Below are 21,569 nucleotides of genomic sequence, written 5' to 3'. Positions count from 1 at the left end.
TTGAATGAATTGGTGGTCACTGTACCCGGAGGAGTCGAGAACCAAGCTGTGATCTTTGGTACTGTTGGCACGCTCGGTGCTACTGAGGCCTCTTCAAAGAGATCCAGATCCAGCTCCTCCGCTGTGAGGCCACAGTGTAGAGCCAGTATCATCACTTGATATCAAATACACATTGTATGCTGATTATACTTAATTTATATATATATATATTAAGTTGTGTGAGATCAGAATGCGTCTTTGCAACTTGGTCAGTCCTTCCCTAAAATCGTGAAATAAAAATCTCCACTGTTCTTTTTCTCACCGACTTTTTATTCTTCCTTTAAGTAAACCAGTCAGATTTAGACAATTTATTTCCTTGATGTATTATCCATCTTCCCTCCGTGTCCAAAGTCAACAAGGAGACTGTGAGGCGGTTAGAATATCTTCGAATACGTAGAGTCAGTCACTGTGTGGTATATTTCTCAGCCCGGTGCTCTCACCCTAGAAAACAAACCTCAGCTTGCTCTGAAATAGGATTTGTGTTTCCTGGGTTATTGGAACCAGTGAACCACAGAGTCTTTGAGGGTTTAACATATTTTCCAGCAATGAGAGAGACGGAGCACCAGGGTTTATGGCAATTTAACACCTCACCAAAGAAGAACTTTGACTCTGCAGCTCTCTGACACTGTAAAAGTCGGGAATGCTGTTCCTTCTGTTGAGTAATGAACAGAAATGATGTGGTGTTCTGAGTCCAAACGGGTCCCCTGTTTGTGATTGCAGCCGTCTTAATGTTGAAGGACCCCTGCTAGCTGCTTCCTTGAAAATTCAAAAACCATCTTACACGTTTTATGTCTATTTCCGGTCGATTCAGATTTCATCATCGTTTTGCTTTGCCTCTTGTTTACACTGAAAGACAGAGGCAGAAAATGCAGCGGTGGAAACGCTCCATGCGTAGGTAGCGAATATCTAACTGTTCCTGTTTGTTAAATGTGTTTTGTTCAGGACACACTGACAGATGAGTAGGCCTGAGGATGAGCTTGGAGGGGAAGACAAGGGCACCCTGGAGTTAGCCAAGGCAATATCCTGAGTGTGACTTTATCTCCCCCTTCATCTTCCCTTCACAGACAGGGCTTACTGTGGATATTTGGTCATTCAGCCTTCTCTCCTTGACCCAGCACCAATAAACACAAGCTACGAAACTCGCAGAGAGGCCGCTGTTATGAGTACGTTCGCCCTTTCCCGTTTCCCTGATCTCCCTGAGTAATTTAAGAGAGTCTGAGGGGGGGGGGGGGGGGGCCACGAGTCTTTCAACACCTAGAAGTTGGGGCGTTTCTTAACTACTAGACTTTACACATTGACATCTAGATTTTTTGTTGATTGGCGACTAAATTCCACAAAGGCGAGTTGTTTGGTCCACGTCAGAGCATTCTTTAAATGTGGATGTGGATCTGCCAGTGCTGCCACCTACAGTCAAAGAGCAGCACTGCAGGCGGGTTTTGTTCTGGGTGTTTTCTTAATGTGGTGAGGATTTCACATTTCACCTTTGTGTGTCTGATAAAAAAATGAATTGAAATGAATAAACAAATAAAATGCTACCTCTAAAATAAATATAAATAAACTTAGTGAACATGATTTTTTTTTGGACGAGTAGATTTTCCTGTTTCCTAAATTAATTTATTTTCTGCTGATAAAAATGTTGAATGGATGTTGTTTGCATCAGAAACATGAAGGACTTTAACTTATGCTCCTTTGATAGCGGAATAAAAGGATGCGACACCAGGCGCATGGTTACAGAACGGTTGCACTTGGTGGAGCGAGTGCAAACGCTTCTCTGCAGATTCAACAGATCGAGTTCATGCATGAGTATGCAGTGTGTGTGTAACAAAAAGAGTGCATCTTTTAAAACCTTCAAATAACAATGAAATAGTTCACCATTGACTTCAGGTCACGTTTTTGTTCGCGCGAAAATGGAAAAAGTGTAGTTCTGCATCCACTAAGTCTTTCAAGTCTTTTTTTTCTCCAACAAGTGAGTGTAAACAGAAGTGAGTGTGCTGCTCTCATGCCAGTGTGGTTTCCAAAGGTCAAGGTTAAGCAGCCCTCAGGGAGTGTGTGATACCACCATGGGTCTTCAAGTCTCTAGTCCACCTCATACCTGATCTGCTGTGACTGCGTTTTACTGTCCAGGCTGGTTATAAGGCCAGACAATAATACCAGGCCTCGCTACTGTTTTCTGATCAGTACCATATGGAGAGCCATAGTGCAGCTGAAATCCCTTTCTGTGTCCGTTTCCTCCCAAACAGTCCTGACAAGCTGAATAATCCAATAACCTCTAATAAATTCTCTCCTGTGGCCAACACATGGCTAACCAGCGAGGAGAGGCAGCTTGGACGTGGCTCTTGTGAGCCGCATGTTAAACTGAATGATAACTGTATGTATCCATTCATTTACAATATCCTTTAGATCACGTTGGATCCAGTGTGGCTTCAAGTTTTATTGATTCCACCATATGGAGGAGCAGGTGTGCCAGAGAAGACTCTCTAGATGTGCTAGTGTGGACACTTGATGTATGCAGCGTATAATCCATCGCGTTGTCAGTGGTGACATATTCACTCACTTTTATAATTGGAGTGAAATGTGGAGATTGTTATTTGGTTGGAAATGTGTTGTTTTGCTGGTTTAAACTCAGAGTTAGTTCGATGGTTCCCATTAACATTGATTCAAATGAATGAGGAAGCTTTACTGAATGAAACAAACCACCCTGTTAATATTTTAATAATAATATAATATCATGCTGGGAATAACTTTTCTTAGATTTGGACTAATTTTGATTATTTACTCGGTATTTAATAATTGATATGATTGTTTTTGTTTTTGTCCCCTCAATTTTTTCATTTGCTTTTGTGTCAGTGCAATTGTTCATTTTACTTGCAGGCATTTCAATTTCTCCTTGCTCCTTGCATGCAAAGCACTTTTTTGCAAAGTTTGGTATTATTGATGTCACCGTGACGTTTTCTTACAGCTCCTGGAAATTCCTGGTCTTAAAAATGCTACATATTTAATTTCAGATTCACTGACAGACCACATACAATAAGAAAAATAATCCCAATTGTTGAAAACTGCTATACCGACAGCCTTTACCGGCTAATTTATGTCACTGAAGAGCAATCAAATTATAAAAATTATAAATTTAAAGTACACGTGTACAAACACAAACCTGCACATCATCTTCAGAACCCCAGGCACCGCAGTGCTTCATCTCATTGCTGTACTCTTTTCCTTCCTGAAGCAAAACTAAGCCGCCTCCCCAGATTTCACCGAGTAAATCCAGTGGAGGAGAGTTCTGTGTTGCCGCCATCTTTGCCTCGTCTCGCTCCTGGCTCATCACCAACCCCAACATGAAAAGGGAGAAAGGTTCGAACATCGTCTCATTGCAGAGTCCAAACACCAAAAAGTCTTTCTTTGTCATTAAGAAAGATCGAAGTTTTTTTATCATTACATTTAGAAGCAGCTTTACATATTTTTCTCTCCTTCTCACAGATCAGTCCAGGCAGTCGGTTGTCGACTCACTGTATATCCTCAGTTGCTATGGTAACCTGGTGGAACACGTCCTGGAGCCTCGGCCGATCAGCACCGCTCAGAAGATCAGCGATGACACACCTTTGGAGCTCAACACCTGTCCCAGGGCCTGCTGGACTCTAGCGAGGTACCGTCGTAGTGACCACTCAGTCCTGTGAAAAGTGTCTCATGCTGCCAGTCCCGTGGTTGACTTGTATTTCTGAGCAGGACTCCACAGTGGAACGAGCTGCAGCCACCCTTCAACTCCAACCATCCCTTGGTGCTGGCCTCAGACCTGGTGCAGTATCATCAGTACCTTCTGGCTGGTAAGCGCTGAGCTAATCTTTGTGTACACATCGAGAGTCAATAGTATCAAGCTGTGTGCAAATGCGTACATTAAGGGGAAAGATAAATTCATAATAAGTCAGTGGAAATTTATAAATTACAAGGCACATCATTTTGTAACAGCAAATTGAATCACACATGAATGTGTAATGGGTTTGTGACAGACAGCAATGTATTTGCTGCTACTGTGACGTACATTGTTTGACTGGACTACGTGTACTGCATGTGTTTCTTGCTTGTATGCATCTTAAAATGTAGGTCTGTGTATGTTACATGTTCCTTTGCACATGCTCACAGGAACATGTATGTTTTGTGTATGTACTGTATGTGTCATTCGTCAAGGGGGTAATCCTTATTCCCTGCTGATTTTCCATGTTGACTATGTTGAAAGCCTTTCCTCAACCTCTTATTGGTGCCACATGCAGAGAATGGACCTTTTCAGTCAGCGGCCTTAATGTTTGCTTCCTCAAAGACTTTTTTTTTTTTTTTTTTACCATTTCTTCCATTTCATGTCCTCTGAGTCCTGTCAGGAATAATCCCATGTCTTCAGTTTGGTGCTGCACTTTGAATCCATTCTTTCCCGGCCATACTGCAAGCCTGCTTCAAGACATGCTAGCACAATGCTATAAGATGCCACACAGAGGCCAATTAGCTCACACCCTAAACTCCCTCTAATTCAATAACAAGTACAGAGCTCTTTAGGTTGCTGTCTGAAAGGCCAAATCGTAAAAGCACCAAGTGCACACGGATGGCCACACACGGAATCAATCCACCCCCTGAAATAGGCTGCCGTTTTGAGCCCTCTCCATAATTATAAACACACAAAATCTGTAATTAGCTCTTGCGGGTGCTCTGGGGCAATTGGTAGCTGTGTTTACCCTAATCTTTCTACTCGTCTCTGTTGACTTCTGCGGTGCTCCAGGTCTAACTGGTAGGATATTTTCTCAAATTAGTGCTAATGGTCTCTCCTAGTGTCAGAGCGATGAGGACGCGTTGGAGTGACGGGCACAGGCGTCAGCCTATTCCACCATTCTCTCCAGCCAGGGCTGTGGAAGTGGCTGCATAATGAGAGAGATTCATTGCATTAACATTTATGTCCAATTAACAATAGCCAGATAACATGGCCGCATCGCTGTATTCCCCAAATCAACCCAGTGTGAACTGATGCAAGGTCAAGATGCTATAAACATAATTGCTCAGCCCTCTACCCAGTTCTTGTGCTCCTGCCATTTTCCCTCTGGGCCCAGCATCCTATACACCACCAACGCCGACTGGGTCACTCTTGGAGTGCCACCTTCCATTTCTGTGCTTTGCACCCGAGTACAGACTCTCAACATCCTGTTTCCCAGCATGCGTCTCCTTGCCAACCCTCTGCTGTGCCGTTTCCTCCAGGGCTTGGCATCACAGCTTAGAAATGATCCAGGAGAGAGAGTATTTGACCGCAGGATGAAATACTGCACAGCCATACGCCGCTTGTCCAGCCGCCTCTTGTTGAGCATAAAGATCAAGCTGCTGCAGAGGAAACTGAAAAGACACAATTCTTTCTTGCAGAACAAATGGTGATATCTAGGTCCAATTTACATTGCTGATACAGCTATCGCAACACAGAACAAAAAAAAAAAAGACTCAACTCAAATGAAAAAAATCTTTACTGAGACAGGAAACAGAAACACTCAAAGACTTGAAGAATGAGGGAAAGGAGTGTCTCTAACTTCCCTTTCAGTTAATCATCTCACAAACACTGTCTCTAAAAACACGGTGCAGAGAGGTGGCAGCGCTTGATTGACAGGCCTTGGTCTCCGGTCTCGTGGCTCTATATTGGATGACCCAGGCTGATTAAAAATGCAGTATGCAGGGGAAGGAATAGGAAGGGGAGAGGAAGGGCCAGGGTCAGGCCAGACCGGAGCCTGCAGGACGGGATGATAAAAGGCAGTGGTGGCGCCACTTCATGGTCACTATCTCCACCTGTCCATCTGCTGCAGCTACTGACAGCACTCAGCCCTGCAGAGGATGGCAATGCACAGCGCTGCCTCTGAGAGATAAGGTGGAAAGAGACACACATTATACAGTATACTCACAAATAGAGGGGATGCTGTCAGATGATGCGGCTGTAAATAAAGAACTGTCATGGTTTTAACATTTGTAGAATCCTCTAATTCTGCAGGTGTAGGTTATTCTTGACCTGAGTATCCAAAAATGTTTCTGTTAATTAATTGTTTGAATAGAGTCAAAGTTGTCAAGGTCATTGAAAGTCTTCTCCTATCCCTATCATAACAGTGTGTACTTTGATATACATGAGGTTTTCACGTTTTCACGATATTTACCTGGCTGTCCACGGTATATTTTCCCGACACCTCTTCCCCTCAACGCAAAGATGCTCTGAAACAAACAAACCAGTGAATAATTTACCACCTGGATTTCTGGCTGGCTCCTTTGAGCCTGGCGATGATGGCAACAAAAGTGGCTACGCTTTTTCGACCGTAGCCCCCCCCCCCCCCTCCCCTTCCTACCTGTCATATAATGTGCTAATTGTGGAGACTGACTGACTGGCTGACTCCGCTGCTCTCTTGGGACGCAGAGGCCCATGACAGGCTAGCCACAGTTGCCTCGTCAATAGATCTAATTGCTCCGTGAGAGGGGCCAGAGTGAAGGCTTTGGAGCATCAGGCGTTTGGTAAAGAGAAACCATGGCGCCATGACTGGGTCAGTAATCAAAGAGAGGCAGAGAAAGGATGGGGTAAGTGTAGTGCTGGGTGAATGAAAGAACTGTCAGTCAAATACACCTTGAATGATACATAATGACTAAGCTATTCCAGTCTGTCAGCGTGCCAGCATCTATCTGCCAGAGTACTACTCAAAAGAGGAAAGCGAGAAGAGAGGAAAGTGAGAAGAGTAGAAAGTGAGAAGAGAAACAGGTGGTGTAGTTGAGAGCGAGCCGAGTAAGTACAGCGGGTAAAAGTACAGAGAGGAGAGAATAAAAGCAGAAGTCATCTTTAAAAAATACAAATGAAAGAGATGAAGTGGACAGAAAAGTGAACAGAGCAGGCAGACAAGACGGCTCTCCTCTGTCCACCGTGCAGCCAACTCTGCAGATCTATCAGATTGTTGGGCCCTTATCTGTCCTGGAGATTGGCCTGTCCGGCCCCAGGCCCCAGGCCCTGGGAGGTTGGGCCACATCAGCCTTTGTTCTTGTTCTGACTCCTTGCTTCGCTGCTCTGGCTAACAGGCCACCGGCTACAGGCCTTCAGCACCGCAAAACACCACTCTCTCCACAGTCAATAAAGACTGGGACATAGACGACTCTGTTCTCAGCAGTGTAGATTGTTTTTCTGCTTGTGCAAGTGCTTAATCATCAGGACGGTTATTAAAAAAGAAAAGCAGATTGTAGTTAATTCATTCTGTGCTTTTAACGGGGCATTTGTTTTATGAGCTGGCTGGAAATCATATTTTATGAATTATTGGCTTATCTTTATAAAAAACCATCATGAGCAAGGGCCTTGTGTGTTCTTGCTCTGCAGATTTATAATTTCCCTAATATTTAACTAATAATTTCATACTTAAACAATCCTTGTAAATATATTTTTACTGTTTACTTGCTGATTGTTGGTATTCTGCAGCAGATTTTGCTTCGCAGTGTTCATAACTCATTTTCTTAGAGACCACTTAACAGTTTTTAAAACCAACAATTATTATTATTTTCTTTCTTGCTGTCCAATTTTGTTGTTTTCAACTTATGTTTTAAATTGATTGATTCACTATTTGCTCAGGAAAAATTAATTAAACCCAAAGTGACCATTTTCAAATACCTTGTTTAATATGACTTCAGGTCAAAACTTAAAGATTTACATTCCACCATCACATCAGATTTAGAAAAAGCAGCAATACTTCACAGAAATGTGGAACATGGGTATGAAAGCCTGGCGAGATTGTGTGTTTGGAGATCGTATATTCGCCCTGAAATAGGCTGAGATTCACCATTTTCCTTTGGCATTCTCATTCTGGGTTCCTTCAGAAATAGTCCAAGCATATATTATCAGAACCACAAAGGCATCAGTGCATGATAACTGTGGTCAGAACATTCAGTACATTCTTCCAAATTCTCTAAATATCTGCACAGTCTCAAATGTAATGGAAGTTCACTGAACTTGTGCAGATTATTTTCCATTCCTCTGATAGTTTTTAAGTCCTGATTTTGTATAGTCACTGATGTTCCTTTAAGCTCATCAGTTTAAAAAACAGTTATTTCAACTGGCCCATGCATTCAGACTCCTCGTGAGTGAGTTGCAATAAGTTTGCACTTTAAAAAATTGGTCTCCGTGAAATTGCATTGACGTTCTGTCTCTTAAGAGCCAGTAATGAGCGTTGTAAAAGCAGAAGTCGGAGTGGCTGGCTAGCCGGACACTAAAATGAGTAGATATGACTGTAACTGCTGGGGTCAGTCTGGCTGCTGACATGCACACTAACACACACGCTATCACACAGACACAGAGTGTTGTGTCTTTGCTTGACCCATGGGGATGACCACTAGCTCCCCACACTGGAGCCTGGCCACAGCTCTGGCCATTGAAAGCTCCCCCACTGGAAACCTGAGCTAGCCAGTCCACCAACTGCTTCAGAACATCAATAATTAATTAGGGAACAGCTATTGGCCCCAAGGGTCAGAGAGCAGAGAGAGCTGGAGAGAGAGTAGGAGGTGCGGGGCAAGGGGAGGGTGTTTGTTTAATAAGTAACACAGCAAAGGTTTTGTTTTTCTCTCTTCCATTTGAAAATGAGAGAAACCCTCGGCCAACTCACTCGTCTCTTTAGCCCCGTGTACACACACAGTTCAAGGTCAGAATGTCACACCTTTATTCCACCTTGTCAATGTCTACAACAGGTAAAAACAATGAATGGGAGGGGCTAGTTGTCCCACCTTCTTGCTGGCAGCGGAGGTCGTCACAGAGTAAAAATAAAAGTCCTGTGTTAGCGGGACAGAACTCCCTGGACTCTGGAAGCTTTCTTGTCAAACATCCTTTTTCCGGAACAATAACATGTTATCCAAACTCACACACGAGGGGCAGCGTCTTACCAGTTTATTTAAACCTATACTTGGAAAGGCAGTTTGTCTTAATGGCCTAATAGCAGGATCTCTAGCTCTCTGTGACTCTAGCCCGAGCTCAATTTCCCTCCACGCCACCTATGGGCCTTTTGGGGATTTTTTGTTGTGAGGATCAAAAACGCAACTTTTACACTGGGATCGATTGAGACATTTTCTAGATATCCAGAGCTGCCTACAATGCTAATACATTTGCATACCAAGACTCCTGGTTGTAACATGTTCTTCTACTCGTTGGTTAATGGTAGTTCATAACCAGCTTGTAGGTGCATTACTGCCACCTTCTGGCAAAACAAAAGGGTGGTGGAGTTAGAGTGACGTATATTATGAGGAAATAGTCGATTTATTCATAATCCCCAGGTTTTCTTTGTCTGTTCAGTCTGTTTGTCCACCCAGTCCTTCCAGGCCAAGCTTTTTTATACACAGTACTGTACTGCAGAAGCAGGTGTAAGTAATGTGCAGATCCCATAGTTCGATGGGAAGTGTGTGTGCGTGTGCGTGCGTATGTGTGTGTTTGAGACAACTACCTCCACCAAGTGTGTATGAACACCTGGCGTGTGCATGCATGTGTGTGTGTGTGTGTGGAAAGACAGGAGCACCTCCTGTGCTCCAGATGTGGACTTGACAACTTTATTAGCCATTCCTGTCTCCAACCAACCCCATCCCCGAGGTGGGAGACAGAGAGAGGACTGATTCTACACATTAGGCCTCATTCTCCTCGCCTGCTTATTCAAGCTTGAGAGAGCCCCATCTGTCTCTGGGTCTCTCTGTCATACACTCTCTCTCTCTCTCTCTCTCTCTCTCTGTAGAAACTCACACTGATTCCCTCTACTTCACTGTACACTTTGCTTTTTTGCACTCATTGGCTCGCACCCATATGCCCATGTGACAAAACAACATGGGGTTTTCTTCTGTCCTTTGATTTCTTTTATCTTTTACTCATCAGTTTTTGACCTTAGGTGAGCAAACTTACTCTGACCGCTAGCTGTTGTCCAGTCTTATGTCAATGTAAAGCATATTCCATACGTCAATATCTTCTTTGGCTGTGCCGTCATGTAACTGTGTGTTTGTGTCTTGTCTTAGCGATGCCTCTGGGAAGCCCAGGCCCGATCACACGTCACGAGTCATCAGACAGTCTGGCATCGGACCACAGTGGCCAGGAGGATGAGGAGTGGCTCTCTCAGGTATGACCTTCACCTTCAACATTACAGTAACGTTCACTAAGTCCGTCCCGAGGAAACAGGTGAGGGACATTCGCTGTCAATCAGTGAAATCACAACCACAGCTCAGACGCGTTCGTCTCAGTAATATTTTACATTGTTGTTGTTTGATTGTGACTTTGATTACCTGTTTATTTATGTTTGCTTCCTGTTGTGAAAGCCAGGCTACTGTTTCTTCCTCACTGTGCTGTCAACTCATACAGAAGCTTTTCTATATTATATTGTCACAGTCATTGGATGTCTGTGTTTTTGTTTCACATTATTGTAAAATGTTGTGGCTTTGTGGCTCTATTCAAAAATGCCAGAATTGTGCAGGACTTGGTGAAGGCATATTAGAACAAATCCAGCCCCCACAACCTTTCAGCTTTGTTAATCCTCAGAGTACTCATCCTCGGTGCCGACAGGTAACCTACAGTACTACATTTTTACCATCAATAATTCCACTGCATGCATAATTGATTGGTTAAATTCACCCCACTTAGCTTGCAGAGGCTGTGGTTCTTATCTGCCATGATAGTTTGCCGGGAGCAAAACCGTCCATTGCACTAACCTGGATTTTGGTGACTTCCTGTCAGAGCAGTTGTGTTGATGCATTTTCCAGTGCTCGGAAATGTAATATTAGATCTTTTTCATACAGTAGCTTTCACCCAAGATGGAAGTGGGAGTAACTCTTCCTGTTGAAAATGTTTTAATTTATGTTTCCACATCCATACCCGCAAGAGCGTCCCCGTAATCTAAGAGCATTTATTCAAATGTCTTAATTTTCTACTATATTTGTATTTATTTCCAAATATTTTTATTGAAAAAGTACAATACAATACTTCCAATCACAGAAATACAATTTTCTGGGAGGGGCCATCCTGAAGAACGTGTTAGTCTACTCTTTGATATTATATTTGTTGTTATTGTTGTGGGGGGGTTTTGTTCTCATGGTATGAAGTTAAATTGAATAAGTTTATGATGAGTATTTTAGTGAACAGTCCGAGTTATTCCAGTCGGTAAAACAATCCTCGTCACTTCTAAAATGGTCAAGATCTCTTTACCTCGCCTGATGAGCAGTAAGAGGTCTGTTTGCAGAGTTCAGTAACAAGGTACAGTTTAAAAACCAAACCACGCATCTTAACGTCTGTTTCTCATTTGACATTAAGCTCATGAGTGCCGGGTACTGTGAGCACACATTGAGGATCTGAGGTGCAGGTACAGGAAAATGAGAAATGATGTTCATACGTCGTTAAACCACCTGACCTCACTACACGCATCAGAGAGATCATTACAGATTCTTCTGCTACTCCATTCGGAGTGGGAACAGCAGAATTATGGGAAAATTAGTTTTTAGATATGTCAATTTAGAGCTGGTGTCTGTGTGAGTACCTTAATTTACATTGTGCCAATTTGGCAAAAACGAAAGACAGACTATACTAGGTCTTGTAAGTGATGAGGAGAGGCCATTTTTCTTTCTATAGCCCACTCTAAAACTGAAGCATTGGGGTCTAACCAGAGTGAGAAATACCAATGTTTTGGTGCTCGTCACCATTGAAGAGATAGTAGAGTAATCTCGCCTGGAAAAGCAAATCTGAGTCAAAATGTCACTGGCTCTTTTTGATGAGACAGGATGGGGTGGCGGATTGGGGGTTGACACTGGACTGTAACATCTGGACCTTCCCTCCCGCAGCAGAGAGCACCCTGGCAGCTGTTCAGCTCTGCGGCTGGCCGTGACTTCGATGGTGTTAACTGGCAAAACGCACACACACACACACACACACTCACACACAGAGTGACAATCCTCCCTCCTTCTGTGGCCTAATTTAAACAGCTGTGACAGACCACATACAGTGGATTTAGATAGTATTCGGACTCATTACTTATCGCACACTTTATTGTGTTATTCATTTTTTTTATTCCCCCTTTGCCCATTAATCTAGTGAGTAACCCATAAAAACTTCTTTCTAAAGACGTCTTATCCTCTGTTAACAGCACATGACGAGGACACCACACAGTAGGAAGAGTCCTGGTGGTTGCAAACTTCTTTTATTCTTCCATTTCCCAGACTTACACCCTTACCTTGCCCACTGTGATTCGGGATCAATTTGGAAATCCTTCTGAAAAACTTTTGTTGTCATGTAATATTGAGCGTAGACTGGTGCGCAGAAATGGTGACTGAATTCATTTAAAAATTAAATGGACAATAAAATGTGACAGAAGCTAAAAGGGTCTGAATTCTTTCTGAAACCACAGACAAACGTGTAGATGCGAACATTTGTTTACAAACTCAGACACACAGAAGAATTAGGGGAATGTGAGCTGTCACCTGGCCGCCAGAGCCGAGTTAGACTGTGAGCTGAGAGCGTGGCTGAGGTGAGAGACCAACGTGTACAGGGTAAAGATAATGAAATGTGAATAGTGAGACACCAAGAGACGTGTTAAGTGCTGCAGGGAGTTGAACCGTCACAGTTAGCGTGGGAGTGCTGTGAAAAGTATGACTCCAAAGCAGAGGATGGTTAGCCAGCAAATTCAAGGCAAAGTGGAGATGAAGACCAGAGGAGGCAGTAGTCCAATGTTTATGTCACCCACTCCGTATCCTACTTTCAGCCAACATTAGTGCCACTCAGCTTAAGCGCCCATGGACCGCCTGCCATGCCAGCACTATCTTATTTTCCCAGTAGGCCTCACCTCATCCTTGCTGCCATACTGTTGCCAGTGTCACACTTCTATTAGCCCTCTGGGATGCCGTCCCATCACGCCGCCAGCAATCCCAAGAAGCACAAGACCTTGACGAGATCTGACATCATTGTCAGACTTCGAGTGGTGTGAGAGCAGATCGAGCTTTTAGCTGGATGGCATGTAAATGAGTTCATCTGAGTACTGAGCACGGGGCGTAGCCACCTTGATGTAATGTTCATGAGTTACTAGAGGAACTTGAGCATTTTGTAAGATCTCATGTTTTTTTGTCTCTGATATAAAACACTGTTTTAAATGTTGGTGGTTTTTTTGGTTGGTTTAAGGCAGTTGGACCTTGACTAACTTTTTCTACCCCCCCTGACTTTTCCTTCCATATCACTATGAGGCTTTTGGTTGAATTCCTATCAACGTTTTTTAATAAATGGTGGACTTTACTCAGGATCATACACCTTTGTGTTTTCAGGTGGAGATAGTGACCCATACTGGGCCCCACCGGCGCCTGTGGATGGGCCCCCAGTTTCAGTTTAAGACCATTCACCCTTCAGGCCAGACCACAGTCATCTCCTCCTCGTCCTCAGTGCTTCAGTCCCAGGGCCCCACCGACGTTCCACAGCCTCTTTTGGACTTTGACACCGACGACCTAGACCTTCACAGCCTCAGGTACTTGTGCTCATGCATTCAGGACGTAGAAATACCGTTTGCTTTTCAGATAATAACAATTCTCCCTCTGTAACGCCTGACAAAATTTTGGCAGAATTTCAGGACACTCTATGAGTCGCTTCAGAGGGAAGGGATGGTCGTTATTTTTGTATATTTCCTTTTTGTTATCATTGTTGTTGTTATAATTGACATACACGTATATGTGTGCAGGATCCAGCCGGTACGTTCTGAGCCAGTCAGCATGCCCTGCTCTTCAGGGTTGGTGGCTGATCGTCGTGGACAGTCCAACATCATGGATGCAGGATCAGGTAGGACATCTCAATGGCTTACTCTACTCTTTGTGAATACTTCTTTTATTCCCTCGTTTTCCAACCTCTTTCATTTAATTCTACTCGATGGACCGGAGATGTTCACACATTCACACCCAACAATATGATTGAATACATGTTTCAATACCAGAGAATTTTAGGTTCAGATGTTTGTCTTAGACACGAGCAGGCTACAGACTTGGTATTTGATAGTTAATTTCTCAGGGTTACAATACAGTATAGAGTCATCACTACAGTTTTACACTCTTACATGCTCGGGTGGCTTTTACCTCCAAGACGTGAAGGACCAACGCTTCTGTGAGAAAGGGATGGAGGTGTAGATTCAAAGCAAATGTACATTTTAAAGGCTGCACTTTCCTTTTTCCTGCATTGATTTGTATCAAAATCAAATATCATGCAAAACAACGTCGTGATTGAGGAACCTGTCTTACTGAAGGTCAAGGCAGAGGATGTAGCACCTTGTAAAGCCCTACGAGGCAAATTATGATTCGTGAATATGGGCTACACAAACAATATCTGATTGATTGATTTATATACTGTCTGTATATATGAGAATGGCTTTTCCTATCCTATAACACTTATTTTAAAACATCCGCAATCTTTTACTGTCTTGTTTAACTTACTCCATAGAGAAAGAATCAGATAATCATGTTGTACTCTTACCACTCTGTGACAGTCCGAGAGATGGGGGTGTTTTTGGGTTTGGCGCTCGTGTATGTTACAATAGGTCTTGTAGGTGTGTGTGTGTGTGTGTGTGAGATCAGGGTGAGGGAATCTTAACTTTTTGCGTGACATTATATCCTCTTGTCTTTTGTGTGATAAGAGATTGTGACTGTGGCGTCTGTGGTATTATCTGCTGTCTTGTGACAGAAGTCACTCATCTGATCTGGCCTCACACGGACAGACAGCCACTCCCAACATTATCTCAGGTGTCAAGAAATATTTAGAGCTTGTGTCAAAATAGGTGTGCCACAAATTGTTGTTTGTCTGATAGTGTCATCTCATCTCCACCTTCCCGACGCAACTGTAAACAGATAAACCTGGACACAGTCTGACCTTTATTTTCTTCACACATTTTTATCTTTTCAACTTAATATTAACTTATTTATATTCGTATCACATAATTTACTCTCTGAATTTGGTCAGACATTTTGCTCAAATATAAGTTTTTTATTTTTTAATTTTCTAGTTTTCATTTCAGACTTTGGTTTATGGAGTCCGTCTTGTGCCACTTGCTTTATAATATAATTATAGTAATAAAACAGACTTTTCCCCATGTGCTTTAACAATCCTGTAAATGTTGAATTATTACAAGTTGAAATAAAATGAAATAATAATAATTTGAGACTCAAATGTTAAAAGAGAAACGAAGTTCAAGATGATGCAACAGGTGGACACATACAGGCAGAACAGGATATACATTTAAATTATAGTTTATTAACGTTGAATCCATATATATCATCACAACAAGACGAACACACTGGAAACAGTTTTCTTTGCTTTTGTCTCATTCATGTGAAACTGGTCACATGAGAGAAAGCCTGCAGCGTCTCTCTTGACATTTCCACACACACATTCATGTGTTCTCGAATGATTGTATTCTTTTTTTGTAAAATGTGACTTTTTTTGCCAGCTTCATTTTTTCATCCAGCCTCATTTTGTCGTTGAAAGTCTTGGTTTGTTGAATCCTAGTGTCGACGTCTCTGCTCTCTACCATTAATGTTTGGTTGGAAAAGCTCTGCTGAATCATAGAGATACAGAACAGTTGTGTTCGGACCAGTGGGGTGAAGTCGCTTTCATTTTCACCTGTGGAATCGCAAGCACCTCGTGTGTGTCTAAGTCCCTCGGTCTGTCCTCCTGTCTGCCAAGTATCATATTTGTGTGTTTCCTCTGTCTCCAGCCAGTGTCCTCTGTTTCCACACAACTGGTTCAGAGCAGAGAGAGACAGGAGGACAGAGTGATGGAGGTGATGCTTATCTCTGTGTGTGTGTGTGTATGTGTGTGTGTGTTTGTATGTGTGTGTGTGTGTGCACACACTCTCAAAGGGAGGGTTCAGTGTTGTGTCCTGCCACTGCCATGGCGCCGCCTCTTATCACACACATCACCTTTGTCTCACCCTCCCTCTGAAGAACAAGCCTGTGTGTGGCAGAACTTACCAATAAGAGTTTTTAAAGACCGATAGCAAGATTCTTCAGATCAAAGCCGCAGGAAAAATGACACAGTTGTGAGCCGGATGAAGCTTCAGATCTCACAGCCTGCAGATTGTATTTCTTTGATCGGTTAATTAAAAGATTCCTCTCTTAAATAAATAGTTTCGCAGTTTCACATCAGTGTGTGGAACAATCCCAACCGTGTCACGATGCGATATCTTGCGATCCTGTCGTGTCTGAACCCGGTTTGATTGTGTACTGACATCTACATGTCAGTAAGACCTCGTCATAGATTCACGACCTTTGAGAAACTATCAGGATGAAAGTGTCCTCAGGCCCAGCGAGGCCATAAAGCTGCAGTTCTCCCCACAGTGACTCACTTACAGTCAGCCAGTCTCCCCAGTGTCTGCTCCATCTTATCTCAGCCCATACACTCCGCTTATCTATGCCTTCCCTGAGGTGATGGGACACCGTCTGCATGACACACACACACACACACACACACACACACACACACTGTATGTTGTAGTGCTTCCAGTAGTGCTTTCTTGACTCAGCATAATTGTCTGTATTAGGAGCCAAACTCCAACACTGTTGTCTCACTTTCCACCACTGCAATACACAAGATCAATATAATGCTGCTATCAATACCCCCTCCCTACCTTGCTGTGTGTGTGTGTGTGTGTTTGTGTAGCGACAGCAGCTCTATCCCAGACTACACAGTGGTATTTTATGGCCCAGGAGGTCATATCAAGAAAGAAAGAAAGGGAGACAGACCTGAAAGAGAGATAACACTGCAGGACTGAAGGAAAGAATCTTACCTGTGTGTTTGTGTGTGCACTGATAAATCTCCCTGTCCCTCTCTACACTAATGTACTTGTGTTTTGACTCTGCAAAGAAAGCCACCCTGCTCCAAAACAGGAAACAACAACCGCTGCAGTGTCAGCCAGTTTGTTGTTGTCATCTTAACCCTGAGTGTGTGTGTGTGTGTTTGTGTGTGTACGTACACATGTCCCTGTCTTTGTTGCCACATCTTTGCCTCACTGTTTGTCTCCATCTGTATGCGTGTGTGATTTATCAGTGGCGGTGATTCAGTGATAGCGTGTTGGCTGGCGGCAGAGCAGAGCAGGCATGAGGAAAGAGAGCCGGCTTATCACAACACACTGGAGACACTTTACTGAGACTAACACTTCAAATTGTACAATTTCTCAGGGAAACTGAAAGAGTTCGACCACTGACCGCTTCTCATTTCTCGCCAAACTTTACTTTAAATTCTTAATTTCCCGGACACTTAAAACAATTAGTCAAACCCTGATGTGAGTGCTTTTCTCTGGTTGTGTTTTATGTGTTTGGGTGTGTGTGTGTGTATGTGTGTGTGTGTGTGTGTGTGTGTGTGTGTGTGTGTGTGTGTGTGTTCATTATTAAGTTTGAGCTTCAGTCTTGTGTGTCGGTCTATAAACAGCGTCCTATAAAGCAGGGAGTTAATCAGTGTGGCATCAGCAGCTATCAGCCATTAGCCACATCCACCTCACATTATCACAGCTCAGCTACCTCCCCTGCCACTGTGTGTGTACGTGTGTGTACGTGTGTGTGCGTGCATGTGTGTGTGTGTGTGTGTGCATGCCTTACCTAATCATTGATCAAATATTTGTGCAGCTCTATCGGTAATATTTCTGATGCACCTTGTTTTTCATGAGCTACTTGATTCAAATCTTCCTGAACTTGATGTGCATGAAAAGTCCAACAGCATTTATCATCCAGATGTGAAAAGAGGCGTCGCTCTGCTGTTTTTGTCTGAACTACAGAAAGTCTCAAAGTTGTACCTCGGTGTTGTTTGTCACTCACAATCTTTGTCTAGTGCAAAAAACAAGTTGTTGAAATCGCACAGACCCAACAACATCAAAGTTAAACACTGACAGCGGCAGACGGTGACATGAAAGGAAAGGAAACCATCGGCCGTGTGTTATAAATGAACTAAAACCTGCACAATCACCAGAATGTTAAATCCATTCTTAATGCGAGTGTGTGTATGCATGAATGCACCTGTCAGCATCAGCAACAGAGCGTCCCCTTGTTCCAGTGAGCCACCCCACCCCCACCCCCCCCCTGCACCATCATCAGCACCACACGGAGGTGAGAAGGGGCTTCCCCCTGTGTTATAGTTCTCACAGAGGCTGCACATGGAAGAAAGAGGAGGCTGTGAACGACTGAATAGAAAGATGAAGACCGACCCCACCGGCAGACACACACTTAGCCTGCCATCTTTCCCTCCCTCCTCCCCCCTCCCTCATACCTGAGCAACCATTTAAAAGACTGGGCACCTGTGCCGTGGTATTCTGTCTCTCCTTCTTTCTAATACACACATACCACAGTAACTTAAACCCCACAATTACCTCCCCCGTCTCATAAAGAGCCCTTGTATTTTTGTGCTATAGTGGCCACACTGACAACAGTGATTGTGCTGGCCAGAAAGATGCCCGGCCATCCGATCTCTTCCTTAAAGACAAATACCCTCATTTCCCGTGACCCCCTCTCCCCACCTTTCCATTCCTCCTCTCCTGATGCTATTTTCATCAATAGGCACCTTTGTCACCTTGCTGCCACTCTGCCCCTCCACCCATCCTGTCCGTTGCCTCGGGGTGTGTTTGGTGACCCGCTGGCTGGTGACAGGACATAACAGCAGATCTCTATAGTCAACCATTGCTCCTTTTTCCTTTTGTCATCACCACCGACCGGGCGCTCGGAACCAGTGAGCTGTTATCGGGAAGAAAAAAGAGGGAGGAAAGTGGTGAGGAAGTAGAGTTAGGATGAGTGACACATTTAAAAAAAAATTTAAAAAAGGGTTTTGCTTGAAATATTCCAGGAATATTTTCTCGTAGTCTTGATTTTTGCTCCAGACCAAACTGAAAGTGAGAAATAAATAGTGAGTAGCTCAAGTAGCCAAAAACTGGCCTTGAAGTGGAATATAAATGAATTTACTGGTTATATTCCATTCTTTACAGAAGTTTCAGTGGAAATGTGTCAAAGCAAAGTACTGCTGCTTACACACGAGACAACCTTTACCACTGCCCCTCATCTAAAAGACACACACACACACCTATACACACAAAAGAGCATTTATAAATCTTAAGTAGCCATTTGAGAAAAAAGAGGGAATAACATCCAAAATTTAACAGAACGTGGAGAGATGAGAGGAAATGAGAAAGAGATGCTCCTGAAATGTTTGTTTCCTCACAACTCAACTGAAACAGATGCAGGTAGAGAATCAATAACTCTCAAAAATCTCATCTTTATTGTGACAATGTGCAAATGAGGGTTTTCTTCATTAAGGCTCAAATAACTGCAAACTGTCTCTGTTAAATTCATGTCAGTCACATTAATTGAGTTATTCACCTCTGGGGGAAACCAAAGTTAAAGTCTATAGAAAGAGGCCTTGCGAGTCATCTTAAGCATTTCTTCCTCATTTTTCCTTGCATGCATTTTTTTTACTTTTAAGACTTGTGGAAGTGTGTGTGTGTGTGTGTGTGTGTGAGAGCATGTGTGTGTGTGTGTGTGTGTAAGGCTTTTGGGACTACAGGGAATGGTTTAGCCACATGTAGGGATTTATGGCAAGTGTGCGTGTGACTGAGAGAGATCAGGGTGTGACATGGATTGATATGGGTGAGTGCAGATCAGGTTTTTGTGCTGCTGGTATTTCTCTCTCTCTCTCTCTCTCTCTGTGTCTCTTTGTGTGTTTATCTGTGTGTTTTTGCTCTGGTGCACTTATAAACTGTGAGAGATGGAATGTCCTCCAGCATTAGTGTTATACAGCAAGTGCATGTGTGCCTGTGCATCCCTGTGCGTGTGTGTGTGAGCGAGCGTGCGTGCGTGTTTGCACAGTGCCAGAGGGCGGTGAAGACCGAGCAGCTGCTCTTTATAGTGACTGAATGGACACCAATGTGTCGGGCATCTGTCACGCGTTCACCCTACTGCCTGCCCTCTGTAGTGTGTGTCTGTGTGCGAAGCTGTAGAAGCTGTGTTGGTGTGTGTGTATGTTTAATCATGTCACTCTGTTTTCCAGTGATGTCATAATTATGTATCACGATTATTAGATTGTCGATGATTGAAGATGAATGTGTTTTTATTTGTGACTGAGAGGAAACGTGATGGTCGTCAATGTAGATTGTGTGCGTGTGTGTGTGTGTGTGCAAGTGTTTGTGTAAATATCAACCAGATCTTCTACTTCATCAGCTGGTAGACACACACACACACACATGCACACACACACACACATGTTACAGAGGAGTGTGTGTCCCAGTGTGAGGGGTGAGGAAGGGTTGCTGTTGGTGCCACCCTTTCATTCCCATGACCTCAATCTGTGGCAGGCGTCCTGCCAGGCCCAGCCATCCCTCTGTCTGCTGGGCCGGCCACGACGCCCAAGATGTGAAGGGGAAGTAATAGAACAGCTGTACACTGACCTCAAACACACTCGGATTTACGCAAGCGCCCAACTCATTGGAACAATATTCAAAGTTTGAACACACAGACAACCACATGCAGGTGAGAGCAGAAACTTTAAACTAGAAAAATACCCAAACATTTCCTTCTGTGTGGATTTTGTTTCCACTTGTGCCAAATGATATCTGAGGCCTCAGTGGTGCCTGCATGAGATCGGATCATTCAGGTTGATGGAGATCTAGACTGGTGTGTGAGTATGTTGCTGGAGAACATGTTGTATATGGAGCACTGCAGGAAATACCAACACACCAACACACCTGACCTGGAATTTACTCCACAGCCGTGATGCACAGGTCGACCTTTAACCCCCTGGGCTGGTCAGGATCAGGTAAACTGCGAGTATGCTAACATTAGCTTGTGTCTGTCTCTTGTACTTGTTCGTGCTGCTTCTCAGGACGTCACCATTTTTTTGTTTTTATTCTTCATCTCGCTGAAACCGGGGACACGTAACGCATCGTCATCAGGAGTGACACGTCTCTCCCTCTTTTCATCCTCCCTGTGTTACTTCTTCCATCTGTTCCTCTTTCTTTTTCCCTCCTTCCAACTCTCTCCCTCTACGCTTTCCTCATTCCCTCTCTCTCTGACACTAACCCTCTCTGACAGTGTCTCCATTCTGTCGCGCTCTAATCCACCTCTGAGAGGTGTTAAAGCGCTTACTCTCTCTCTCTCTCACACACACACACACACACACACACACACACACACACACACACAGACACACAGCATAGCTCTGGATCCCGTAAGGTATCGATCTACCATCCTCCTCACTCTAATGGGATTTTTTACACCTAAGCATCAGAAGCGCCTAATGCATCACATCACAGCAGCCCCACACTTACACACACACTCACACACACACTCACACTCACACTGTCGTACACAGAGATAATTACTGCAAGCGGCTGAGCCTCGCTGGCAAGTGTGGTAAAAAATGAATGGAGGATAGAAGAGGAGAATGCACTCAACAGCGTATGCATGACTCCCTCAGCATCTGACTCATGTCGCAGATGCTCAGACTATCTCTTCATCACACACACGCTCCATTTCTCTTGGTGTGACTG

At 43.7% G+C, this 21,569-nt stretch overlaps 1 protein-coding gene across 4 annotated transcripts in view; it reads left to right on the top strand.

The window, feature by feature from the left end:
* bcas3 (BCAS3 microtubule associated cell migration factor) overlaps positions 1–21,569 on the top strand; it is a 258,376-nt gene that overhangs the window by 83,998 nt on the left and 152,809 nt on the right. For all 4 annotated transcript variants that reach the window (XM_069533987.1, XM_069533988.1, XM_069533989.1 and 1 more), the window contains 6 exons: positions 3,266–3,390; positions 3,517–3,682; positions 3,763–3,860; positions 10,057–10,157; positions 13,336–13,532; positions 13,743–13,840. In XM_069533987.1, the coding sequence (XP_069390088.1) occupies positions 3,266–3,390; positions 3,517–3,682; positions 3,763–3,860; positions 10,057–10,157; positions 13,336–13,532; positions 13,743–13,840 (785 nt within the window). The remainder of the gene's footprint in view (positions 1–3,265; positions 3,391–3,516; positions 3,683–3,762; positions 3,861–10,056; positions 10,158–13,335; positions 13,533–13,742; positions 13,841–21,569) is intronic.

The sequence above is a fragment of the Paralichthys olivaceus genome, chromosome 11, assembly GCF_024713975.1.
Source record: "Paralichthys olivaceus isolate ysfri-2021 chromosome 11, ASM2471397v2, whole genome shotgun sequence".
Classification (NCBI taxonomy): domain Eukaryota; kingdom Metazoa; phylum Chordata; class Actinopteri; order Pleuronectiformes; family Paralichthyidae; genus Paralichthys; species Paralichthys olivaceus.
This window is presented reverse-complemented; position numbering and strand designations above follow the sequence as displayed.